The sequence below is a fragment of the Pongo pygmaeus genome, chromosome 12 (genome assembly GCF_028885625.2).
Source record: "Pongo pygmaeus isolate AG05252 chromosome 12, NHGRI_mPonPyg2-v2.0_pri, whole genome shotgun sequence".
NCBI classification, from domain to species: domain Eukaryota; kingdom Metazoa; phylum Chordata; class Mammalia; order Primates; family Hominidae; genus Pongo; species Pongo pygmaeus.
Window position 1 is genome coordinate 28,861,624 of NC_072385.2, and position 20,577 is coordinate 28,882,200.

At 39.8% G+C, this 20,577-nt stretch overlaps 1 protein-coding gene across 3 annotated transcripts in view; it reads right to left on the reverse strand.

Moving 5' to 3' along the window:
- The window catches only part of LOC129030867 (E3 SUMO-protein ligase RanBP2-like), a 40,042-nt gene that overhangs the window by 11,111 nt on the left and 8,354 nt on the right, over positions 1-20,577 (reverse strand). For 2 of the 3 annotated variants that reach the window (XM_063649132.1, XM_054476665.2), the window contains exons 5-17: positions 20,326-20,556; positions 19,834-19,979; positions 15,389-15,581; positions 9,286-9,373; positions 6,973-7,182; positions 4,681-4,862; positions 4,421-4,596; positions 4,130-4,253; positions 2,966-3,127; positions 2,562-2,699; positions 2,159-2,305; positions 1,040-1,219; positions 865-948 (exon numbers count right to left, since the gene is read on the reverse strand). In XM_063649132.1, coding sequence (XP_063505202.1) covers positions 865-948; positions 1,040-1,219; positions 2,159-2,305; positions 2,562-2,699; positions 2,966-3,127; positions 4,130-4,253; positions 4,421-4,596; positions 4,681-4,862; positions 6,973-7,182; positions 9,286-9,373; positions 15,389-15,581; positions 19,834-19,979; positions 20,326-20,556 — 2,061 coding nt within the window. The remainder of the gene's footprint in view (positions 1-864; positions 949-1,039; positions 1,220-2,158; positions 2,306-2,561; positions 2,700-2,965; positions 3,128-4,129; positions 4,254-4,420; positions 4,597-4,680; positions 4,863-6,972; positions 7,183-9,285; positions 9,374-15,388; positions 15,582-19,833; positions 19,980-20,325; positions 20,557-20,577) is intronic. The other variant, XM_063649133.1, reaches the window with a different exon arrangement.

Here is a 20,577-nt window from a genome sequence, read left to right on the forward strand (position 1 = left end):
CTTATATTTTAAATAAAACAGTTTCTACCTTTGAAGGTCTCAAATTTTGTGGAAGATGAGGAGAGAGACACATAAAGTACTTTCAAAAATATGGTAAAGGGTTGGGCGTGGTGGCTTACACCTGTAATCCCAGCACTTTGGGAGGCCAAAGCAGGCAGATCACCTGAGGTCAGAAGTTCAAAACCAGCCTGGCCAACATGGTGAAACTCTGTGTCTACTAAAAATACAAAAATTAGCTGGGCGTGGTGGCGGGTGCCTGTAATCCCAGCTACTCGGGAGGCTGAGGCAGGAGAGTCGCTTGAACCTGGGAGGTGGAGCTTGCAGTGAGCCAAGATCGCACCATTGCACTCCAGACTGGGCAACAGAGTGAGACTCCATCTCAAAACAAAACAAAACAAAATATGGTAAAGTGTCAAGACCGAGGTATGTAGGCTGGGCACAGTGGCTCACGCCTGCAATCCCAGCACTTTGGGAGGCTGAAGCAGGAGGACTGTTTGAGCCAGGAGTTCAAGGCCACCCTGGGCAACATGGCAAAATCCTGTCTCTACAAAAAATACAACAATTAGCTGGGCCTGGTGGCGTGTGACTGTCTGTAGTCCTGGCTTCGTGGCAGGCTGAGCCAAGAGGCTCTCTTGAGCTAGGAGGTCGAAGCCACAGTAAGCTGTGATCATACCACTGTACTCCAGCCTGCACAACAGAAGAAGACCCTGTCTTTAAAAAAAAAAAAAAAGACCAAAATGTCCCCTTGCCATACTATTTGGATGGCAGGGGGACATTTTGACCAGCTTCAGAAAAAAAGTGAGAGAGTGGCCAGGGAAGGAATCTTGGAATAAAAAGTACAGCTAGAGAAATTAAGTGACTTACCTTAATGGCCTTCAGTTGTTGGCAAATCATTTTCAGTAAAGAATTCTGATCTTCTGCCCATTGAGGTGGTGTTTTGGGAGAATACTAAAAAAAAATAAAAATAACAAAACAGCATTTAAAACACTTAGAACAGAAACAATTTCACAATGAAATGATTCCATTCTTTCCTGTTTACCTTGTAACTTTTACTTGGTGATAGTGAATATTTGGTAGGAGATGGTGTAGAATGTTTTATTTCTGAATCTACATTTCGCAAAGAACCATTTTTATAAAGAGGACCTCCTTCACTATAGTCTTCGAGTTCCTGCATGACTGAATTAAGCATCTCTTTTACAGACTCCAGGGGCACAGGCAACTAAAAAGACATTAATTAAGGGCTTTCGTTTGCAAAAAATTCCAAAAGTAAAAACTCTAAAATGATATATTTTATCTTATTTACATTTTTGTCACTTTAATAAGCACTTTACACTTTAAATAATAATACACGTGAAAATGTTTTTTAATTATCTTTTTTCTTTGTTTTTCTGTTGTTTTGTATTATTATTTTTATTTTTTTGTCTTTATTCTATAATTTTTTTCTTCATGAACACAGAAAAGTGTTGTACAATCTAACATCTTCTGATTCTAAAGTCCATGCTCTTTCTATTACTTCTGTTAACCATGATAACTGTAGAGGAATGTTAACTTGGAAAGCTTTTCCAAGTGAACAAAATAAGTTACTGATGTTTTCTAACTGATTTTCAATGGTGACAGAAATACAGATGCTACAATACACCAGACAACATAAATCCTAATAAAAGAGTAGTAACACAAATTAATCAACAAAACACTCAGAAGACTGAACATAATTTAACATCATCATGACAATCTCAAACAGCTGACAGCAAGAAAACAAGGGCGTTCATAATGGCTGATGAGGATGAGAAGAAATGCTCTTAAGATGTCAGCAACAACTTTCAATTTCAGCAAAGTTCATTAAGAATCAGTCCTGAGGCTATATTTGTTTTGATTACACTGCTAAGATAACAAAATCAATGTCTGATCTTAGAAATCTTTTCTAATTCCCCAAGAAGTACTTTTTAAGAGCATATACCTAGATTCCCAAGTTTAAAAAGACACACCAAACCTAAGACAAAGCAAGCAAATATAAGCATTTAGACACACACATCCCTTCTGTGCATTAGTAACAACATATTACTGAGTATTTTTGAAATTACCAAAATATAAGACCAACGCAAAAACATTGACCAGTGGGTTATCAGTAAGAACGTACATACAACAACCTGCTACTTACTTTCTTGACCACTGAAAGATTTGAATCACTGTCATCTAAAATCTTTATTAGGTAGTCCTTGGTCTTTCTCAGATAATTTTTGCATTCTTCTTGTTCTTCAGGAGACAGGGCATCATTTTCAATGTCTTCTGCCTTCCTGTGAAAAATCTATACAAATAGTGCTTTTATGAAATCATTAGGTTTTTAAAACAAAAAACTTTTAGCTTGGCCAGGCACGGTGGCTCATGCCTGTAATCCCAGCTACTCGGGAGCTGAGGCACAAGAATCGCTTGAGCCTGAGAAGCAGAGGTTGCAGTGAGCCAACATTGTGCCACTGCACTCTAGCCTGGCCAACAGAGAAACCCCATCTTTTAAAAATAAATAAATAAATAAAACTTGTAGCTCAAGTACCACATCTACTTACCAGTGCGAGATTCCAATAAGAAACAACGCTTTTTATAGATTCAAAAGCAGTCATAGCATCTTCTATATTTCCGTTTACTGCATCCAATATAGCAAAAGTTATGTGTGCGTCTTCTTCATATTCAACAATTTCTGATGCCTAAACACACAGAATAGTTTTTAGTCAAATTGTTTATACTCAGAATATAAAACCCAAATGATTTTCCAAAGATTTTATGTGATCTTAAGAGACAAACATCTCATTACTCTTCTCTGTCATATCTTATTTGTGAGAGCTAGTGAATTTAGAAAACAAGATTACCATTAAATAACAAGGCAATTAATTTAAGCAGTTTATAGCTCCATGTCTTTGTTTATAAACTGGAAATTCCCATCTCCAATAAATTCATAAAGGAACTCTGTTACCTGAATGTCTACACTATGAAAATGTTTAAACAGAGGATCAATAGGTTCAGGAATACTGTTCTTCTTTTTTATTATCTTCAACAATGGCAAAACTTTCTTCCAATAATGAACACTTCTCCCTATGTATTCTCGTTGATCATAAAAAGAATTAAGATCGCTGCCCTAAAAAAGAAAGTTAAAAGCACACAACTTTAAGGAACACGCATGATTAGATCTGAAGTTCATTTACAAGTTGTAAGAACTGGCTCAAATTTCAAGTCAAAACCAAATGGTACCTCAATAGTCATTTGTTCAGCTTCCAAATACTGTAATAACTAAACCACTTTAATACCAGTGATCATTCTACACTGACTTTTTTTTCTTTTTGAGACAGAGTCTCGCTCTGTAGCCCAGGCTGGAGTGCAGTGGCGTGATCTCGGCTCACTGCAAGCTCCGCCTCCTGGGTTCACGCCATTCCCTTGCCTCAGCCTCCCAAGTAGCTGGGACTACAGGCGCCTGCCACCACGCCTGGCTAATTTTTTTTTTTTTTTTTTTTTTTTTTTGTATTTTTAGTAGAGACGGGGTTTCACCATGTTAGCCAGGAATGATCTCGATCTCCTGACCTTGTGATCTGCCCACCTCGGCCTCCTAACATGCTGGGATTACAGGCATGACCCACCGCACCCAGCCTCTACACTCAACTTTTAAACGCTTCTAATGATACCACCCTAACGTAGCAATCCAAACTACTTTTTAACAGTTACCATTTTTAGATAGCTGAAACCTGCCTCTTCTGTAGTGTCAGTTTGTTCAAAAGGCTGACCATCTACACCTAATGGTGACACAAAACACACCTTAAATATTTAGAAAGATCTATAATGGTCTTACCTACAAAGCCTTGTGCTAATTTTTTTTTAATTTTTCAGGCTGAATAATTATCAGAACTTAATTATTAAGGAATAACAGTAACAGCTCAGCTAATATGTAACATTCACTGTGTGCCAGGTACTGCTCCTCTAAGTGCTTATATTTAACTACATTAACTATTTTGCAGCAATAAAAAACACATCTGTCATAATATGACGAAGCTGCTGTTTTCAGAACAAAAAAACTTTCAATGAAAAGTTCATGATTCTAAAAAATTAAGGTAATGTTCTTTAAAAATGCTTATACTTTAAAACTCACCATTTTCTGAAGGCATTTTGCCCAATGTACAAGCAGAGCAGGCTGAAGGCCATGTTTTTCCTGGGCTCTTAGAGTGTTTATTTCATGCTGAACTAGAAGTCTCAATTTTGCTGCGTTTCCAAGTCTAAAAAATAGTTCAATTTACTAAAATTGCTTTCTAAATACACAGTTCAGCGCTTACATACATATATGTTCATGGGTCACATGACAAGTTAAATCTTCACATGAGGATTAAATCCCTGGTAAAACCTATGCACTAAGTGACAGCAATATTTTTGTTTTACTACTTACACTGCTTTTCTGTGAATCAGAGTACAAACCGCATCCCACCAAGATTTTTGTCTTTCTGTACAAAGCTGTTTACACACAGGAAGGGGCAGGCATAACGGCTGATAGGAGCTGTGGTGAGAATTACATTTCTCCTTTAATTGTAAGTGGCTGGTATATACTACTCCAAGGAGAAATACCTGTTTTATTTAAGGAAAAGTTAAGTTAGTAAAAAAAAATTAAACAAAATTCAGAATATTTAATTTGTTAAAATCTTTGCTTACTTCAAGGTCTAAAATACATATTGATTCAGGTGCATTTGTTTCAAGCCTTGAGGTTTCCTGGGGCAAATGATGGAAAAGCTGTTTTAGCCATTTTCGGATTCCAGGTAAAGCAGGCAATGAATTCCACTGTAAGCCAAGCCAAGTAAGGTGCTGAAGACTACCATTATGTGCTCGAATAGCACCTAAAATCAAATTTAAAAATTGGCTTAAGGGTTTGAAATTTTTCTTTGTGCCATTAGTTTTGCCAACATAAGCAATTCACATTATATATATCTTAATTATATAACTGCTTTTCTATATCAAAGCTGGAGAGAATTCTATGTTAGGCAAAATCTCATGTTCTTATTAATGCATTCTCACTTGATTATTTCTAGAAATTTTAATAAAAATAGTAGTGATGAAGAATGTTTAAGTCCATCTTAAAAAATGACACTGACTAGAACTCAATAAACCAAAATCAACTGACAAAAACCAAATAAAGAATACCTAACCTAATAAGAAACCCCAAAACAATGGGTTTTCCTTTAAGTCATTAAAGCAATGGAACATCACTATATTAATCCATCAGTACAGTAAAGAAATCTGTTTTTCTATAAGAAAGTCAATATTGAAAAGGATATGCACAGTCAGGAGTTCGAGACCAGCCTGGCCAGCATGGTGAAACTCCGTCTCTACTAAAAATACAAAAAATTAGCCGAGCATGGTGTCACGTGCCTGTAGTCCCAGCTACTTGGGAGGCTGAGGCAAGACAATTGCTTGAACCTGGCAGGCGGAAGTTGCAGTGAGCCGAGATTGCGCCACTGCGCTCCAGCCTGGGCGACAGAGTGAGACTCTGTCTCAAAAGAAAAGAAAAGAAAAGACAAGAAAAGAAAAGGTTATGTGCTTCCGGAAGCATAAAGAGGTATAATCTTTCTGTCATTTTGGCAATTTGCAAGACTTAAAGATGTTCATGTCCTTTGTCTCAGTAATTCTGTTTTTAGGTATCTCTATGGAAATAACTTGCAATGAAGACACTTTTTGTTGAAGTTTTTATCAGAGTATGATTATTAACAGTGGAAAAGTTGAAAACAACTTGGATGCCCAATAACAGAAAGTAGCAAGCAAATTATGACTACTTCATAAAAAAGATTATATTGCCAATAAAAGTGATATTTATAGTTTTAATACAGAGACTATGGGAGAGAATTCATGAAGGAAGCAAGATAAATCATACATAAACAACCATTTAGATGAAAAATATGGCCAGATGCAGTGGCTCATGCCTATAATTCCAACACTTTTTGTTTTTGAGATGAAGTCTCGCTCTGTCGCCCAGGCTGTAGTGCAGCGGTGTGATCTTGGCTCACTGCAACCTCCACCTCCCGGGTTGAAGCTTTTCTCCTGCCTCAGCCTCCCGAGTAGCTGGGACTACAGGCACATGCCACCACGCCCGGATAATTTTTGTATTTTTAGTAGAGACGGGGTTTCACCATGTTGGCCAGGATGGTCTCGAACTCCTGATCTCAGGTGATCTGCCCGCCTCGGCCTCCCAAAGTGCTGGGATTACAGATATGAGCCACTGTGCCGGGCCCAATCCCAACACTTTGGGGGGCTTAGGGCTAGGAGTTCGAGACTAGCCTGGGCAACAAAGGGAGACCCTGTCTCTACCAATTAAAAAACAAAATTATTTGGGCAGAGTGGCATGTGCCTATGGTACCAGCTACTCAGGAGGCTGAGGCAAGAGAATCCCTTGAGCCCAGAAGTTCAAGGTAGCAGTGACCTACGATCATGCCACTACACTCCAGCCCAGGTGACACAGCAAGACCCTGTCTCAAAATACAACAAGGCTGGACGCGGTGGCTCACACCTGTAATCCCAGCACTTTGGGAGGCCAAGGCAGGTGGATCACCTGAGGTCAGGAGTTTGAGACCAGCCTGACCAACATGATGAAACCCCGTCTCTACTAAAAATACAAAAAATTAGCCGGGCGTGGTGGCGGGCACTTGTAATCCCGCTACTTGGGAGACTGAGGCAGCACAATCACTTGAACCCGGGAGGCAGAGGTTACAGTGAGCCGAGATTGCAACACTGAACTCCAGCGTGGAGGACAAGAGCAAAACTTGGTCTCAAAAACAACAACAACAACAAAAACTACATGCCACCCCCACAGCACCACATTCAAACTCCCCCCAGCCCAACCCACACACGAAAGGAATACAGAAAAATATTAAGTCATTATTTCTGGGTAATAAGATTATGGGCAATTTATAAGAATTAAGACACAGACCGTTTCCTCTGAAACATATAACTTACCAACATCATATCTAGCCAAATCTTCAAGCTCTGGTTCTTGTATATCAATGTTTCCAATATCATCGCTACCAAGAAAAGATGTATCCTTAGGTGACTGACTAGAAAACAGAGCATCATATAATGCAGACTGCCCGCTTTTGTTGGCAAAAGTTTCAACAACCTCTTTTAAAAAATCTTGCTTGCCACGACTTAAGTTTAGCAACATGTGCCCTGAAAAAAAAATTTATTTCCATCACTTTAAAAATACAGATTGTATTTGCTCACATTGTCTCATTTGTATACCCAAAGGGGAAATAACATGATTATTGCAGACCTAACCCTCCAACCCAAAAAATACAGCTGGACAACAAAACGGGTGCTTATGTAGAAAATGAAAAGAGTACAGGTTTAATATTCTCAGTATCTACAGAAGACAGCAGAAGGGGGAAAAAAGACAGGAATGTGTATGAAAAATGCCAAACATATTTGCATTTTAGATGAAAAGGTCTGGATTTAAGTGGCCATAGGAGAACAGGGACAAGCTCTTATTCTCTGATCTGATACACTGATTTCTAAATCTGGCTGATCAGAATCCTCCTTTAAACAGCTTTTAAGAATTATTTCCGGCTGGGCACGGTGGCTCATGCCTGTAATCCCAGCACTTTGGGAGGCCAAGCTGGGCAGATAATGAGGTCAGGAGATCGAGACCATCCTGGCTAACACAGTGAAACTCCATCTCTACTAAAAATACAAAAAAAAAGATTAGCCAGCCATGGTGGCGGGCGCCTGTAGTCCCAGCTACTGGGGAGGCTGAGGGAGGAGAACGGCGTGAACCCGGGAGGCAGAGCTTGCAGTGAGCCAAGATCACACCACTGCACTCCAGCCTGGGCGACAGAGTGAGACTCTGTCTCAGGAAAAAAAAAAAAAAGAATTATTTCCAGGCCTCTTTGCCAGAGATTTTTATTCCATAGGTTTACAGTAAGCAATCAAAAAATCATAGTCCTCGGATAAAGTACTGATACATGCTATAACGCAGATGACCCTTGAAAACCTTGCTAAATGAAAGAAGCCAGTCACAAAAGACCACATACTATATGATTCCACTTATGTGAAATGTTCAGAATAGGCAAACCTACAGAAACAGATTAGCGGTTGCCAAGGCTGAGAGGTTTGAGTAAAATGGGGAGTAACTGCTAATAGGTACGGAATTCCTCATGGAGTGATGAAAATCTTCTAAAACTGATTGTCGTGACAATGGTAATACTCTATGAACATACTAAAACCCACTGAACTGTACACTTTAAATGGGTGAAGCGTATGGTATACGAATTATATTTCAATTGAACTTTTTTTAAAAACCCTCCTTCGAGTTAATTCTGCTGGGCAATTAGGTTTGGTTACCACTACACAGTTGTGTCTCAGCACACTTACAGAGGCACCCTTGGGATGCCCAGATCAAAGACATAAAAAAAATATAGGCAATTTTTATCTAACTGTGACACCATGCAAAGGCACTTATGAGAGCCCTGCAAGGGTAGAAGAAAAAGAGAAAAGGAAAAAAGTAGAAAGTCACTTTAAGGATTGAAAGCCTAACTCCCACAAAAAAAGTGGGCTATGGAATAAAAGAGCAATGTGAGCTTTGGCCAACAGCCTAACTATATACCAAAGCTTATAATAACTTTAATATTACATCTTGTGCTCTTTACAAAATTCATCCAACTTTATATCAAAACTGCTCCTTATAGAAAGCATTATGTTTCTTCAGTTCACTGCTTGATTCAATGGCCACCTAACTACCTTAAAGTTTGTATCTTAGCAAAATCACAGGTAATATGCAACAGATCTTTAGGATTCATCCCAAGCCAAAAATGGGGGAAAAAATCCACAAATTCCAAGAGCCTAATACAAGGTAAGTATATATCTTCTATCTTCCTCACTATGCTCTCAGCTCTTTAAGACAGATCCATATCTTCTTCATCTTTATATCCCCACAGCAGTGTTTTTAGAATCAGCTGGTGTTAAATGGTTGGCAAATCAATAATTATACTTAGTTCAGGAAGTGACTAAATATTCAGGACAGAGGCTCTAGCAGCCAGATAAAGAAAGAGTTAAGAAATCCTCTCCACCTAGGAACACACAATATCAAATATTCATTTTTTTTAAAGAATGTGCTATTTCTTCACATCTCTTCCATACCTATTGCTCTTAACTGATACGGCAAAAAAATAATTTTGACAAATTATCTCCTGGACAGATGAAGATTTTATCATAAGACATGCCTTAACAGAAATTCCTTTTTCTTTTTAAATCAAATTAGTTTAATATTACTATTACCTGATTGGCTCAGTCGGTCACAGGCCAACATTCCCAGCAGATTTTGTCCAGCTTCACCTTTTATTAATTTAATCTTTGGTCTTGGAACCTAATAATTTTAGAATCAAAAATCTTAATTTGATGATACCCATACTTCTAATAGTAACATGGTCTTATCTATTACACTGTACTTTTTTTGATAATGAATAAACAGTTAACCATTAATTAAACTGAATTGGAAAAGACTGCAAAAACTGGGAACCAAGGAATTTATATAACCTATGAAAGACAGGCCAGGTACAGGCGTGGTGGCTCACACCTGTAATCCAACACTCTGGGAGGCCAAGGTGGGCTGATCACTTGAGGTCAGGAGTTCGACATCAGCCTGGCCAACATGGTGAAACCCAGTCTCTACTAAAAATAATTTTAAAAAAACGAAGAGCCAGGCGTGGTGGCACACATCTATTAATTCCAGCTACTTGGGAGGCTGAGGCACAAGGATAGCTTGAACCTGGGAGGCAGAGGTTGTAGTGAGCCAAGACCGTGCCACTGCACTTCAGCCTGGGTGAAAGAGTGAGACTCCATCTCAAAAAAAAAAAAAAAAAAAAAAAAGAGCAGCCAGACATGGTGGCCCACACCTGTAATCCCAGCACTTTGGGAGGCCAAGGTGGGGGGATCGCTTGAGCCCAGAGTTCAAGACCAGCCTGAACAACACGGTGAGACCCTATCTCTAAAAAAAGTTGTTTTTAATTAGCCAGGCGTGGTGGCACACACCTGTGGTCCCAGCTACTCAGGAGGCTGAGGCAGGAGGATCACTTAAATCCAGGAGATCAAGGCTGCAGTGAGCCATGATCATGCCACTGTGCTCCAGCTTGGGAGACAGAGTGAGACCCTATCTCCAAAAAAAAGAAAAAAAAAAAAAAGCATACACGGAGCAGTTCTGAGAAATTAGTTTCTACTAAAAGCACATTCATGTTATATTCAGAGAAATGGAAAATTTAATTACATTACTTTTCTACCCTGCATAAATAGGACAACAGCAGATGTTGTCCTATCTGAGTAGATATGACACCCTACTTTAAAAAGTACAGGTGAAATGACACTTGGAAATGCCACATTGTAGATAACACATTTTCAGAGTATGGATAATATGGGATAGCACTGGAATAAATGGGACAACCAGGAAATTAAAGAGATCCTAATGTAATAACCTGTGAAAACAAAAAAACATGATCAATAGAATGGTGAAGGGAAGACATGACAGCTGCCTTCAAATATTAAAATTATTTTATAAAAGCAATCATCAAAAGAAGAAACAAGACCAACAGGTAGAAGACTTGAAGAATATTTTTATTCTATATAAGGAAGTACCAAGAGCCAAACCACCTAAAGATGCACTGGGCTATCTTGAAAAGTAATGAATGTCCATCACTGAAAATGTCCAGTCATAGGCAATGCCCACTTACTAGAAACATGCCAAAAGTAACTATATGGGTGACTAGAGCATCGGCTTTTAATTCTATCACCACTTTCTTAATTGGTGGTGGAAATGTAATTTGATACAACCTCTTTAGGGTTAGATATTTGGCAGCAGCTCTAAAAATTATAAATGCACAGATATACTTTGATACTGCAATTCTTTCAGGAATTCATGGCACAAGTTAATCATTGCTAAATTACTTGAAGTAGCATTAAAAAAAAAAAGTAAAAGCAAGCTAATGTCCTGGTTTTAGGACCCTGGTTTTAAAAACTCCAAAGCTACAGTACATCCACACAATAGAATAATATGCAAGCATCCAAACTAATGAGAATGCCCTTTATATATACTGACATGGACATATCTCCAAGATACAGTTAATGGAAATAAAGTAAATGCAATCTTCAAATGTTTTCCTCCTTCTTTTAAAGACAGGGGATGTATGTGTGTTTACTTGGAGATGCATACAACATTTCCTGAAGAATACACAAGAAAGCAATAACATTAGTTTCTTTGGGAGTGAAGAAAGTAAATAACTAGGGAACAGAAAGGAGTCTTCATAGCATATTCTTAAGAGCCGCCAGAATTTTAAACCATGTGTATATAATTCTTTCCAAACATGCTCATTTTTCAAAATATATGATTTATGAACCTAAAAGCTTCTGATTTTGAATTTTAGAAATATTCGTATCGGCTATCCTTTTACTCACAAGTTTTCTAAACATCATGTCAAAGTTTGTCATCTATATGTTGAAAAGAGCACACAAAATAAACAAAATGTTGACATCATTCTTTTTGTTTTCAAACTGACCTCAATTCATAAACCCGGCCTCTTTTACAAAATTATTCAACAGTTGAATTTGTGACCAGTTAATTAGTTGTGAATCCACTCAATCAAATCATCTCAATTCACTATTTCCTTTTTTTTTTTTTTTGAGATGGAGTCTAGCTCTGTCGCCAGGCTGGAGTGCTGCAGCGGCAATATCTTGGCTCACTGCAACCTCCACCTCCTGGTTTCAAGCAATTCTCCTGTCTCGGCCCCTCAAGTAGCTGGGACTACAGGCACCCGCCACCATGTGTGGCTAATTTTTATATTTTTAGTAGAGATCGGGTTTGACCATGTTGGTCAGGATGGTCTCGAACTGCTGACCTCAAGTGATCCGCCCACCTCAGCTTCCCAAAGTGCTGGGATTATAGGCGTGAGCCACCGCGCCTGGCTATTTCCTCATCTTAACTAAAAGGTTTCAAGATACTTTGTTAAATACCTAGCTGCAATGCAGATGTACTTACTAGAACCACAGTATTCCTCTGATTAAGAGTCTGAAAATCTTGCCATAAAAGTCAGCCAATTCTTAAATACCCAAATGCCAGCACATAACCTACATTTTATGCTTATAATCATTTGATCATTGAGCTTTAAAATAAACTGATAAAATAAAATACAAGCATCTAAGATGTTTCTATTATATATTCATTCTACAGAAATATGTGGTAGTTAAAGACTGAGGTAGGTATCTCTGTGCTGAAGTGGAACAATGAAGAAACATTTAGAAAAGCAAGGCATCTGGCAATAGGTAAAGCACACCCACATTGAGGCACAATATTTTTTAAAAGCAGAGAAAGAATGTATTGCACATTTGCATATGCAAAAAATATTTCTGAACACCCAAGAAACTCCTAACAGTAGTTGTCATCTAGGAAAGGAGACCTGAGTGAATGGATTAAGAGGGAAACTAACTTTTTATTATTAAAAGTTCACAGTCAGGTGTGGTGGCTCATACCTGTAATCCCAGCACTTTGGGAGGGCAAGGCAGAAGGATCACTTGAAGCCAGGAGTTCAAGACCAACCAGCCTGGGAAACATAGCAAGACCTTGTCTTTACAAAAAATTTAACAATGTAGCCAGGCATGGTGGCAGGCACCTGTAGTCCCAGCTACTGAGCTGAGGCTGAAGCAGGAGAGGATCGCTTGAGCCCAGGAGTTCGAGGATACAGTGAGCTATGATCGTGCCACTGCACTCCAGCCAGAGCAACAAGAGTGAGACTCTGCCTCCCAAAACTACATATCAGAAAATTTTAGGCTGTGCACAGTAGCTCACACCTATAATCCCAGAACTCTGGGAAGCTCGAGCCCAGTTCAGCGTTACAGTGAGCTACGATTACGCAACTGCACTCCAGCCTGGGTGACACAGCAAGACTCTAATAGACACACAGACAGATAAATTTTAAAGTTTCCATTAAAAATAAGAACTATTGGCAGGGCGCGGTAGCTCATGCCTGTAATGCCAGCACTTTGAGAGGCCAAGGTGGGCGGATCATGAGGTCAGGAGATTGAGACCATCCTGGCTAACACGGTGAAACCCCATCTCTACTGAAAATACAAAAAAATTAGCCGGGCGTGGTGGTGGGTGCCTGTAGTCCCAGCTACTCGGGAGGCTGAGGTAGAAGAATGGTGTGAACCCAGGAGGCGGAGCTTGCAGTGAGCCGAGGTCGTGCCACCGTGCTCCAGCCTGGGCGACAGAGTGAGACTCCGTCTCAAAAAAAATAAAATAAATAAAAATAAGAACTATCAGTTACTCGAGAATTTCTATAAGAAACTTTTAATGTTTGTATTACCTAGTGAACCTCACTAAATCCATTAATTTTCACTAATCCATTCCTTACGAACACAGAAGTTTCTACTGAGCATTTTAAATATTAGTACTTAACATGTGAACTGTCTATCAATGGTGCTTTTAAAAGATTTACAGGCCAGGCTCGGTGGCTCATGCCTGTAATCCCAGCACTTTGAGAGGCCGAGTCGGGTGGATCACGAGGTCAGAAGATCGAGACCATCCTGGCTAACATGGTGAAACCCCGTCTCTACTAAAAAATACAAAAAATTAGCCCGGCATGGTGGTGTGTGCCTGTAATCCCAGATACATGATAGGCTGAAGCAGGAGAATCACTTGAACCCAGGAGGCACAGGTTGCAGTGAGCTGAGATTGCGCCACTGCACTCCAGCCTGGTGACAGAGCGAGACTCTGTCTCAAATAAAAATAAAAAGATTTATATTAGGCAGGGCATGGTGGCTCACTGCCTGTAATCCCAGCACTTTGAGAGGCCGAGGCGCACAGATCACCTGAGGTCAGGAGTTCGAGACCAGCCTGACCAACATGGAGAAACCCCGTCTCTACTAAAAATACAAAATTAGACGGGGGTGGTGGCGCGTGCCTGTTATCCCAGCTACTTGGGAGACTGAAGCAGGACAATCACTTGAACCTGGGAGGTGGAGGTTGCAGTGAGCCAGATGGCGCCATTACACTCCAGCCTGGGCAACGAGAGCAAAACTCCGTCTCAAAAAGAAAAAAAGATTTATATTAGAAGGAGGGGCCTTCTCTAAAAGTAATGAATCCTTTTTTTCCCTCCCCAAGCAAAAAATCCTTCTCTAAAATTAACAATCATTTTTCTAAGCCAGGTTTAATGCTTTTTTGGAAGACTGCTTATTTCTTTTCCTTTCAAAAGTTATGCAAGCTCATTAAAAAAAAAAAAAAAAAAAGGCCGGGAGTGGTGGCTCACGCCTGTAATCCCAGCACTTTGGGAGGCCGAGGCGGGTGGATGACTAGGTCAGGAGATTGAGACCATCCTGGCTAACACGGTGAAACTCCGTCTCTACTAAAAGAACAAAAAAAAAATTAGCCAGGCATGGTGGCGGGTGCCTGTAGTCCCAGCTACTCGGGAGGCTGAGGCAGGAAAACGGCATGAACTCGGGAGGCGGAGCCTGCAGTGAGCCGAGATCGTGCCACTGCACTCCAGCCTGGGCGACAGAGCGAGACTCCGTCTCAAAAAAGGCCAGGCGCAGTGGCTCGCGCCTGTAATCCCAGCACTTTGGGAGACCAAGGCAGGTAGATCACGAGGTCAAGAGATTGCAACCATCCTGGCCAACATGGTGAAACCCCGTCTCTATTAAAAATACAAACAATTAGCTGGGCGTGGTAGCACGGACCTGTAGTCCCAGCTACTCAGGAGGCTGAGGCAGGAGAATCACTTGAACCCAGGAGGTGGAGGTTGCAGTGAGCCGAGATCACGCCACTGCACTCCAGCCTGGCGACAGAGAGAGACTTGGTCTCAAAAAAAATAAAAAAATAAAAAATAAGAAAAGGTTTTATGTTTTCAAGATTAATAGATATACTGTTACATATACACAATACAGTCATAAATGTTATATACATGTTTTTCAATTAACATGTTAAATTGCAATCATATTCTTCTATCATAGGTTATAAAGCCACTGCCCTACATCTACTTATTAGGATTTTGTCCAAGTAACACATCTTTTTGAATCAAGCTTTACCCATAATACGAGATTACATCTTTATCATGTTCCCAAAAATCGCAGAGTAAAAACATTAAACTCTTCAAATCTGTCTACAAACAAATCATGGCTATGGAGGCTTTCAACAAGAGTGCACTCAACATCCCTGTTTCACCAGCCTCACCAGTACTGTGTATGCTTAGTTATTTTCCACTGTATCAAATTGACTATTTCATTTTAACTTTAATTCCACAGGTTTGTTCACATCCTGTCATTACATACCAGAGCACACCTTCATTTAAAACACATCAAGACTCAGTGAAATGTCAATTGCTCCTACAAGTGGAAGACTTACCTGAAATGCTATGAGATAGCACAATGCAGCCAGCTCAGAAAGAGCTCGCCATTGAACATTACTATGCTGACCCATCTTCAAAAGCAGAGAACCAGCATGCATGTAGAAATGTCCTTTCATTTCTAAGAAAGTAGCTGACAGTTCATCATTTCCACCCAAAGAAGATTTCACAGACTGAAGAGCACTACCAAAACTGTAATATGAAAATATCAAACAGATAATACACACTTACTGCACTGTGAATAATCATGGTTTATTTAATTCAGAACAAAATAAACATTTTATTTCAAGCTTCATCTTCCACATTCAACTTCTAATAATTCTTATTCCCCATGTTATAAATTATGAATCATCTAATGCTTATTTTTATCCTGCATGCTTCCTATACTTCATGCTTAACCTCTCAAATGATGTCTTATTCCCAGTTATTTCCAGCCCTCCAATCACAGATAAATATAAGATTAGGGATTATAGGTGCACATTTCAAAATAAACCAGGAGAAAATTGGGAGACTATTTTGTAGCTTCCTGATCATATAATTTCATTATTTAATTAACAGTTGTAATTTCTCAAATTAGACATACCATTTCCAAATTAGAAGTAAATAACTGACAGGTATTTGAGTATCAATACAGTAATTGCTCTCTTTACTACACAGATCATTACAGCGTTAAATAAATTGTCTTCCTTTTTTTTTTTTTTTTTGAGACGGAGTCTCTCACTATCGCCTGGGCTTGAGTGCAATGGCACGATCTAAGCTCACTGCAACCTCCACCTCCTAGGTTCAAGTGATTCTCCTGACTCAGCCACCTGAGTAGCTGGGATTACAGGTGCCTGCCACCATGCCCCGCTAAACTTTTTTTATATTTTTAGTAGAGACAGGGTTTCACTATGTTGGCCAGGCTGGTCTCGAACTCCTCACCTCATGATCCACCCGCCTCAGCTTACCAATGTGCTGAGATTACAGGCATAAGCCACTACGCCTGGCCTATTATTTGTAATCTATATTCTAAATTAGTTCTTCTAAATCCTAATGTTTCTCCAAATCCTCACTTTGGAAGAAAAGTAAAAGCCAAAAGGAAACACTTAAACGTGAAGCATGATTTTAAAGTGGCTTACAATAAAGCAGCCAGAGCAAGTGAGGTCTAAAGATCTCTGAGGGTGCTCAAAAACCCCTTCAGGGGATCCATGAAGTTAAAATTACTTTCACAATCATACCAAAAAAAATTTATATTTTACATACTCATTCTCTCATGTATGTAGAGCTGAGTTTTTTTGTTTTTGTTTTTGTTTTTGGAGACAGAATCTCGCTCTGTCACAAGGTTGGAGTGCAGTGGCACAATCTTCGCTTACTGCAACCTCTGACTCCCAGGTTCAAGCAATTCTTCTACCTCAGCCTCCCGAGTAGCTGGGACTATAGGCGCGTGCCAACATGCCCGGCTAATTTTTTGTATTTTTAGTAGAGACAAGGTTTCACCGGTGTTAGCTGGGATGGTCTCGATCTCCTGACTTTGTGATCCATCTGCCTCGGCCTCCCAAAGTGCTGGGATTACAGGCCTGAGCCACCATGCCCCGCTGAGCTGAGTTTTCTAGAAGCTTCATGACATGTAATAGTTTTACAGACTGAAAGAGGAAGTAAATGAGAACCTAGCTATGTTCTACTAAGCGAGACATTAAAAAGATTTACAAAAATGCAAAAACAATGACACTTTTCTGACTAGTTTTTTGCTGTTGGAAAATAATTATTTTTCATAAAAAATGCTATTATTGGCCCTGTGCGGTGGCTCACACATGTAATTCCAGCACTTTGGGAGGCTGAGGCGGGTGGATCACCTGAGGTCAGGAGTTCAAGACCAGCCTAGCCAACATGGTGAAACCCCATCTCTACTAAAAATACAAAAAATTAGCCAGGCGTGGAGGTGGGCACCTGTAATTCCAGCTACTTGGGAGGCTGAGGCAGGAGAATCGCTTGAACCTGCGAAGCAGAGGTTGCAGTGATCCGAGATCACACTGTTGCACTCTAGCCTGGGCAACAAGAGCAAAACTCTGTCTCAAAAAAAAAAAAAAAAAAGCTATTATTATTAACACACAATAGGGCTTATTACATTTTTAATGGATTACATATTTTTTATTTCTTTTAATTTCTAATGTAATAAACACTGATAGAAATAACCCACATACGGCCAGGTGCAGTGACTCAGATCTGCAATCCCAGCACTTTGGAAGGCCAAGGAAGGCGGATCACGAGGTCAAGAGATTGAGACCTCCCAGTACTTTGGGAGGCCAAGGTAGGCGGATCAAGAGGTCAAGAGATCGAGACCAGCTGGGCGCGGTGGCTCACGCCTGTAATCCCAGCGCTTTGGGAGGCCAAGGCGGGTGGATCACAAGGTCAGGAGATCAAGACCATCCTGGCTAACAAGGTGAAACCCCATCTCTACTAAAAATACAAAAAATTAGCTGGGTGTAGTGGCGGGCACCTGTAGGCCCAGCTACTTGAGAGGCTGAGGCAGGAGAATGGCGTGAACCCTGGAGACAGAGCTTGCAGTGAGCCAAGATGGCGCCACTGCACTCCAGCCTGGGCGACAGAGCGAGACTCCGTCTCAAAAAAAAAAAAAAAAAAAAAAAAAAAGATCGAGACCATCCTGGCCAACATGATGAAACCCTGTTCCTACTAAAAATACAAAAATTAGCCAGGTGTGGGCTGGGCATGGTGGCTCATGCCTGTAATCCCAACACTTTGGGAGGCCAAGGAGGGCAGATCATGAGGTCAGGAGATCGAGATCATCCTGGCTAACACGGTGAAACTCCGTCTCTACTAAAAATACAAAAAAATTAGCCGATCGTGGTGGTGGGCGCCTGTAGTCCCAGCTACTCAGGAGGCTGAGGCAGAAGAATGGCATGAACCTGGGAGGCAGAGCTTGCAGTGAGCCGAGATTGCGCCACTGTACTCCAGCCTGGGTGACAGAGCGAGACTCTGTCTCAAAAAAAAAAAAAAAAAAATTAGACAGGTGTGGCGGTGGGCACCTGTAGTCCCACCTATTCAGGAGACAGAGACAAAAGAATCACTTGAACCCAGGAGGCAGAGGTTGCAGTGAGCTGAGACTGCGCCACTGCATGCCAGCCTGGTGAGAGCAAGACTCAGTCTCAAAAAAAAAAAAAGAGATTGAGACCATCCTGAACTCCGTCTCTACTAAACATACAAAAATTAGCTGGGCGTGGTGGTGTGCACCTGTGGTCCCAGCTACTCGGGAGGCTGAGGCAGGAGAATTGCCTGAACCCAGGAGGCGGAGGTTACAGTGAGCCAAGGTCGTGCCACTGCACTCCAGCCTGGTGACAGAGCAAGACTCCATCTCAAAAAAAAAAAAAAGAAAGAAAGAAAAAAAGGAACCCACATACAAAGATCTTTGAAGTCCTTAAGAAAAATGTAAATTGGGACCAAAAAATTTGAGTATACAAAGAATACAAAATAAAACATCCTACATGTTTTCTAAAATAATCTTAAAGTTATGTTAGTTCTTTTAGATACTGCTCTTACCCTACCAATTTAGGACACTATGTACTTTTTCAAGAAAATTACCTACTCCCTGCACTCAGTGAAATGAACTTCTTTCCTTATACCAGATGGGGAAATAAATTAACTTCCAAACAAATGGACAGCCTAAACTAGCAATCAGTAAACTTTTTCTACAAAAAGGAGGAGAATACTAATCTGGCTTTACAGGCATACAATCTGTGCTGCAACCACTCAACTCCAACCTTGTAGTATGTAAGCAGCCACAGACAATACATAAACAGAGGCATGCTGTATTCCAATAAATATTAACAAAATTAGGCAGGGGCCATATTTGGCCCACAAGCTCTAATCAACCCCTGCTCTAAACTAACATCTTTATACAAATCCAAGTGATGTTTTTGTTCAATGGAATTTATTTTCAAAATGGAGACACTGGTTTTCAAAATCAAAATTTAGGAAAAAAGGTAAATCACATAGTTGAGTTCTTTTGTTTCTTAGCTAAAACAGTATTCTCTGAAATACTAGTGATGCTAAGTGCTTATACTAGTACATGTGAACCTAGCCATCTGATGACAGATGAACTTTAATTTTCACTCAAGATTATACTATTATAAAAAATAAAATATGAAATGCAGTTAGAACATTCATTTTAAGCTTGACCATGACAAAACTGAGTATTTAACCATAACGCTAATTTTAATCAAGCTTGAACTATAAGAGTTCTCTAAAAAGGAAAGTCACATAAAACCAATTAGAACTTCCCCATAAAAGAAGAAAAATAAGATTGCCTCCTAGTGGTTCACTGTATTAACTATAACTCTTAGGTACATTATAGAAATAATGATTCAGTAAAGAAGTTTACAGCAATGAACTTACTGCAAAAAGAAAAACTGCAATTTATACTAAAACATTCTCCTCAAAGTCAACGTACCTTTCCAGTAATTCTCTACTTTCCTGCACGTCTCTAGTGGAAAGCGTAAGAAGCATAAGATTAGCATAGGCCAGCAGTAAGTCTGTATTGGTTGCTCGCCAGTCACTTTTATCAGACTCCAAACACTGTAAAGACTCCAGATATTCCTATTTTGTGGAATTAACAGTAAGTTACAAAACTTAATCAAATGTTAAGAAATTAACCATTTTATGCCTACAAATTCCTTTTCTCACTCCAACCACGTTTGTAAAACTATATTGATTTTTACATCAACCTTAAAATGAAAACACCAAAAATATATACACTTATCATAGTTATCTCCCCAATCTTCCCATTATAAATTTAACTGATCCCCTGGTAAAAATTTCATTTTATAACTGTTCTACATAAATAAAAGAAATTTAAGTCCAGCAGGGCACTGCTGCTTTAGTACAAAAAGATGTATGCTAATTGCCTACATAGAAATGTAAAGACCCAATAGCTTTTATCTACCTTAAGGGTCTGTACAACACACGAATTCCATTCTAAACTTGAACGCAAAGCTGTGTTCCTCCCTGCCTCATGGCAGTGGGCCACAGCATCCTTCAATCTTTTATTTGAGCGATACAACTCCACTAGCCGGATATTCACATGGACATCATCAGGTCTTACATAAAGTTCTGACTGAATCAAGTCAAAAAGTTTATTCCATCCATCTTCACCTTCACAATCTAGAAGCTGTTCCTATTTAGAGGGGAAAAAGAA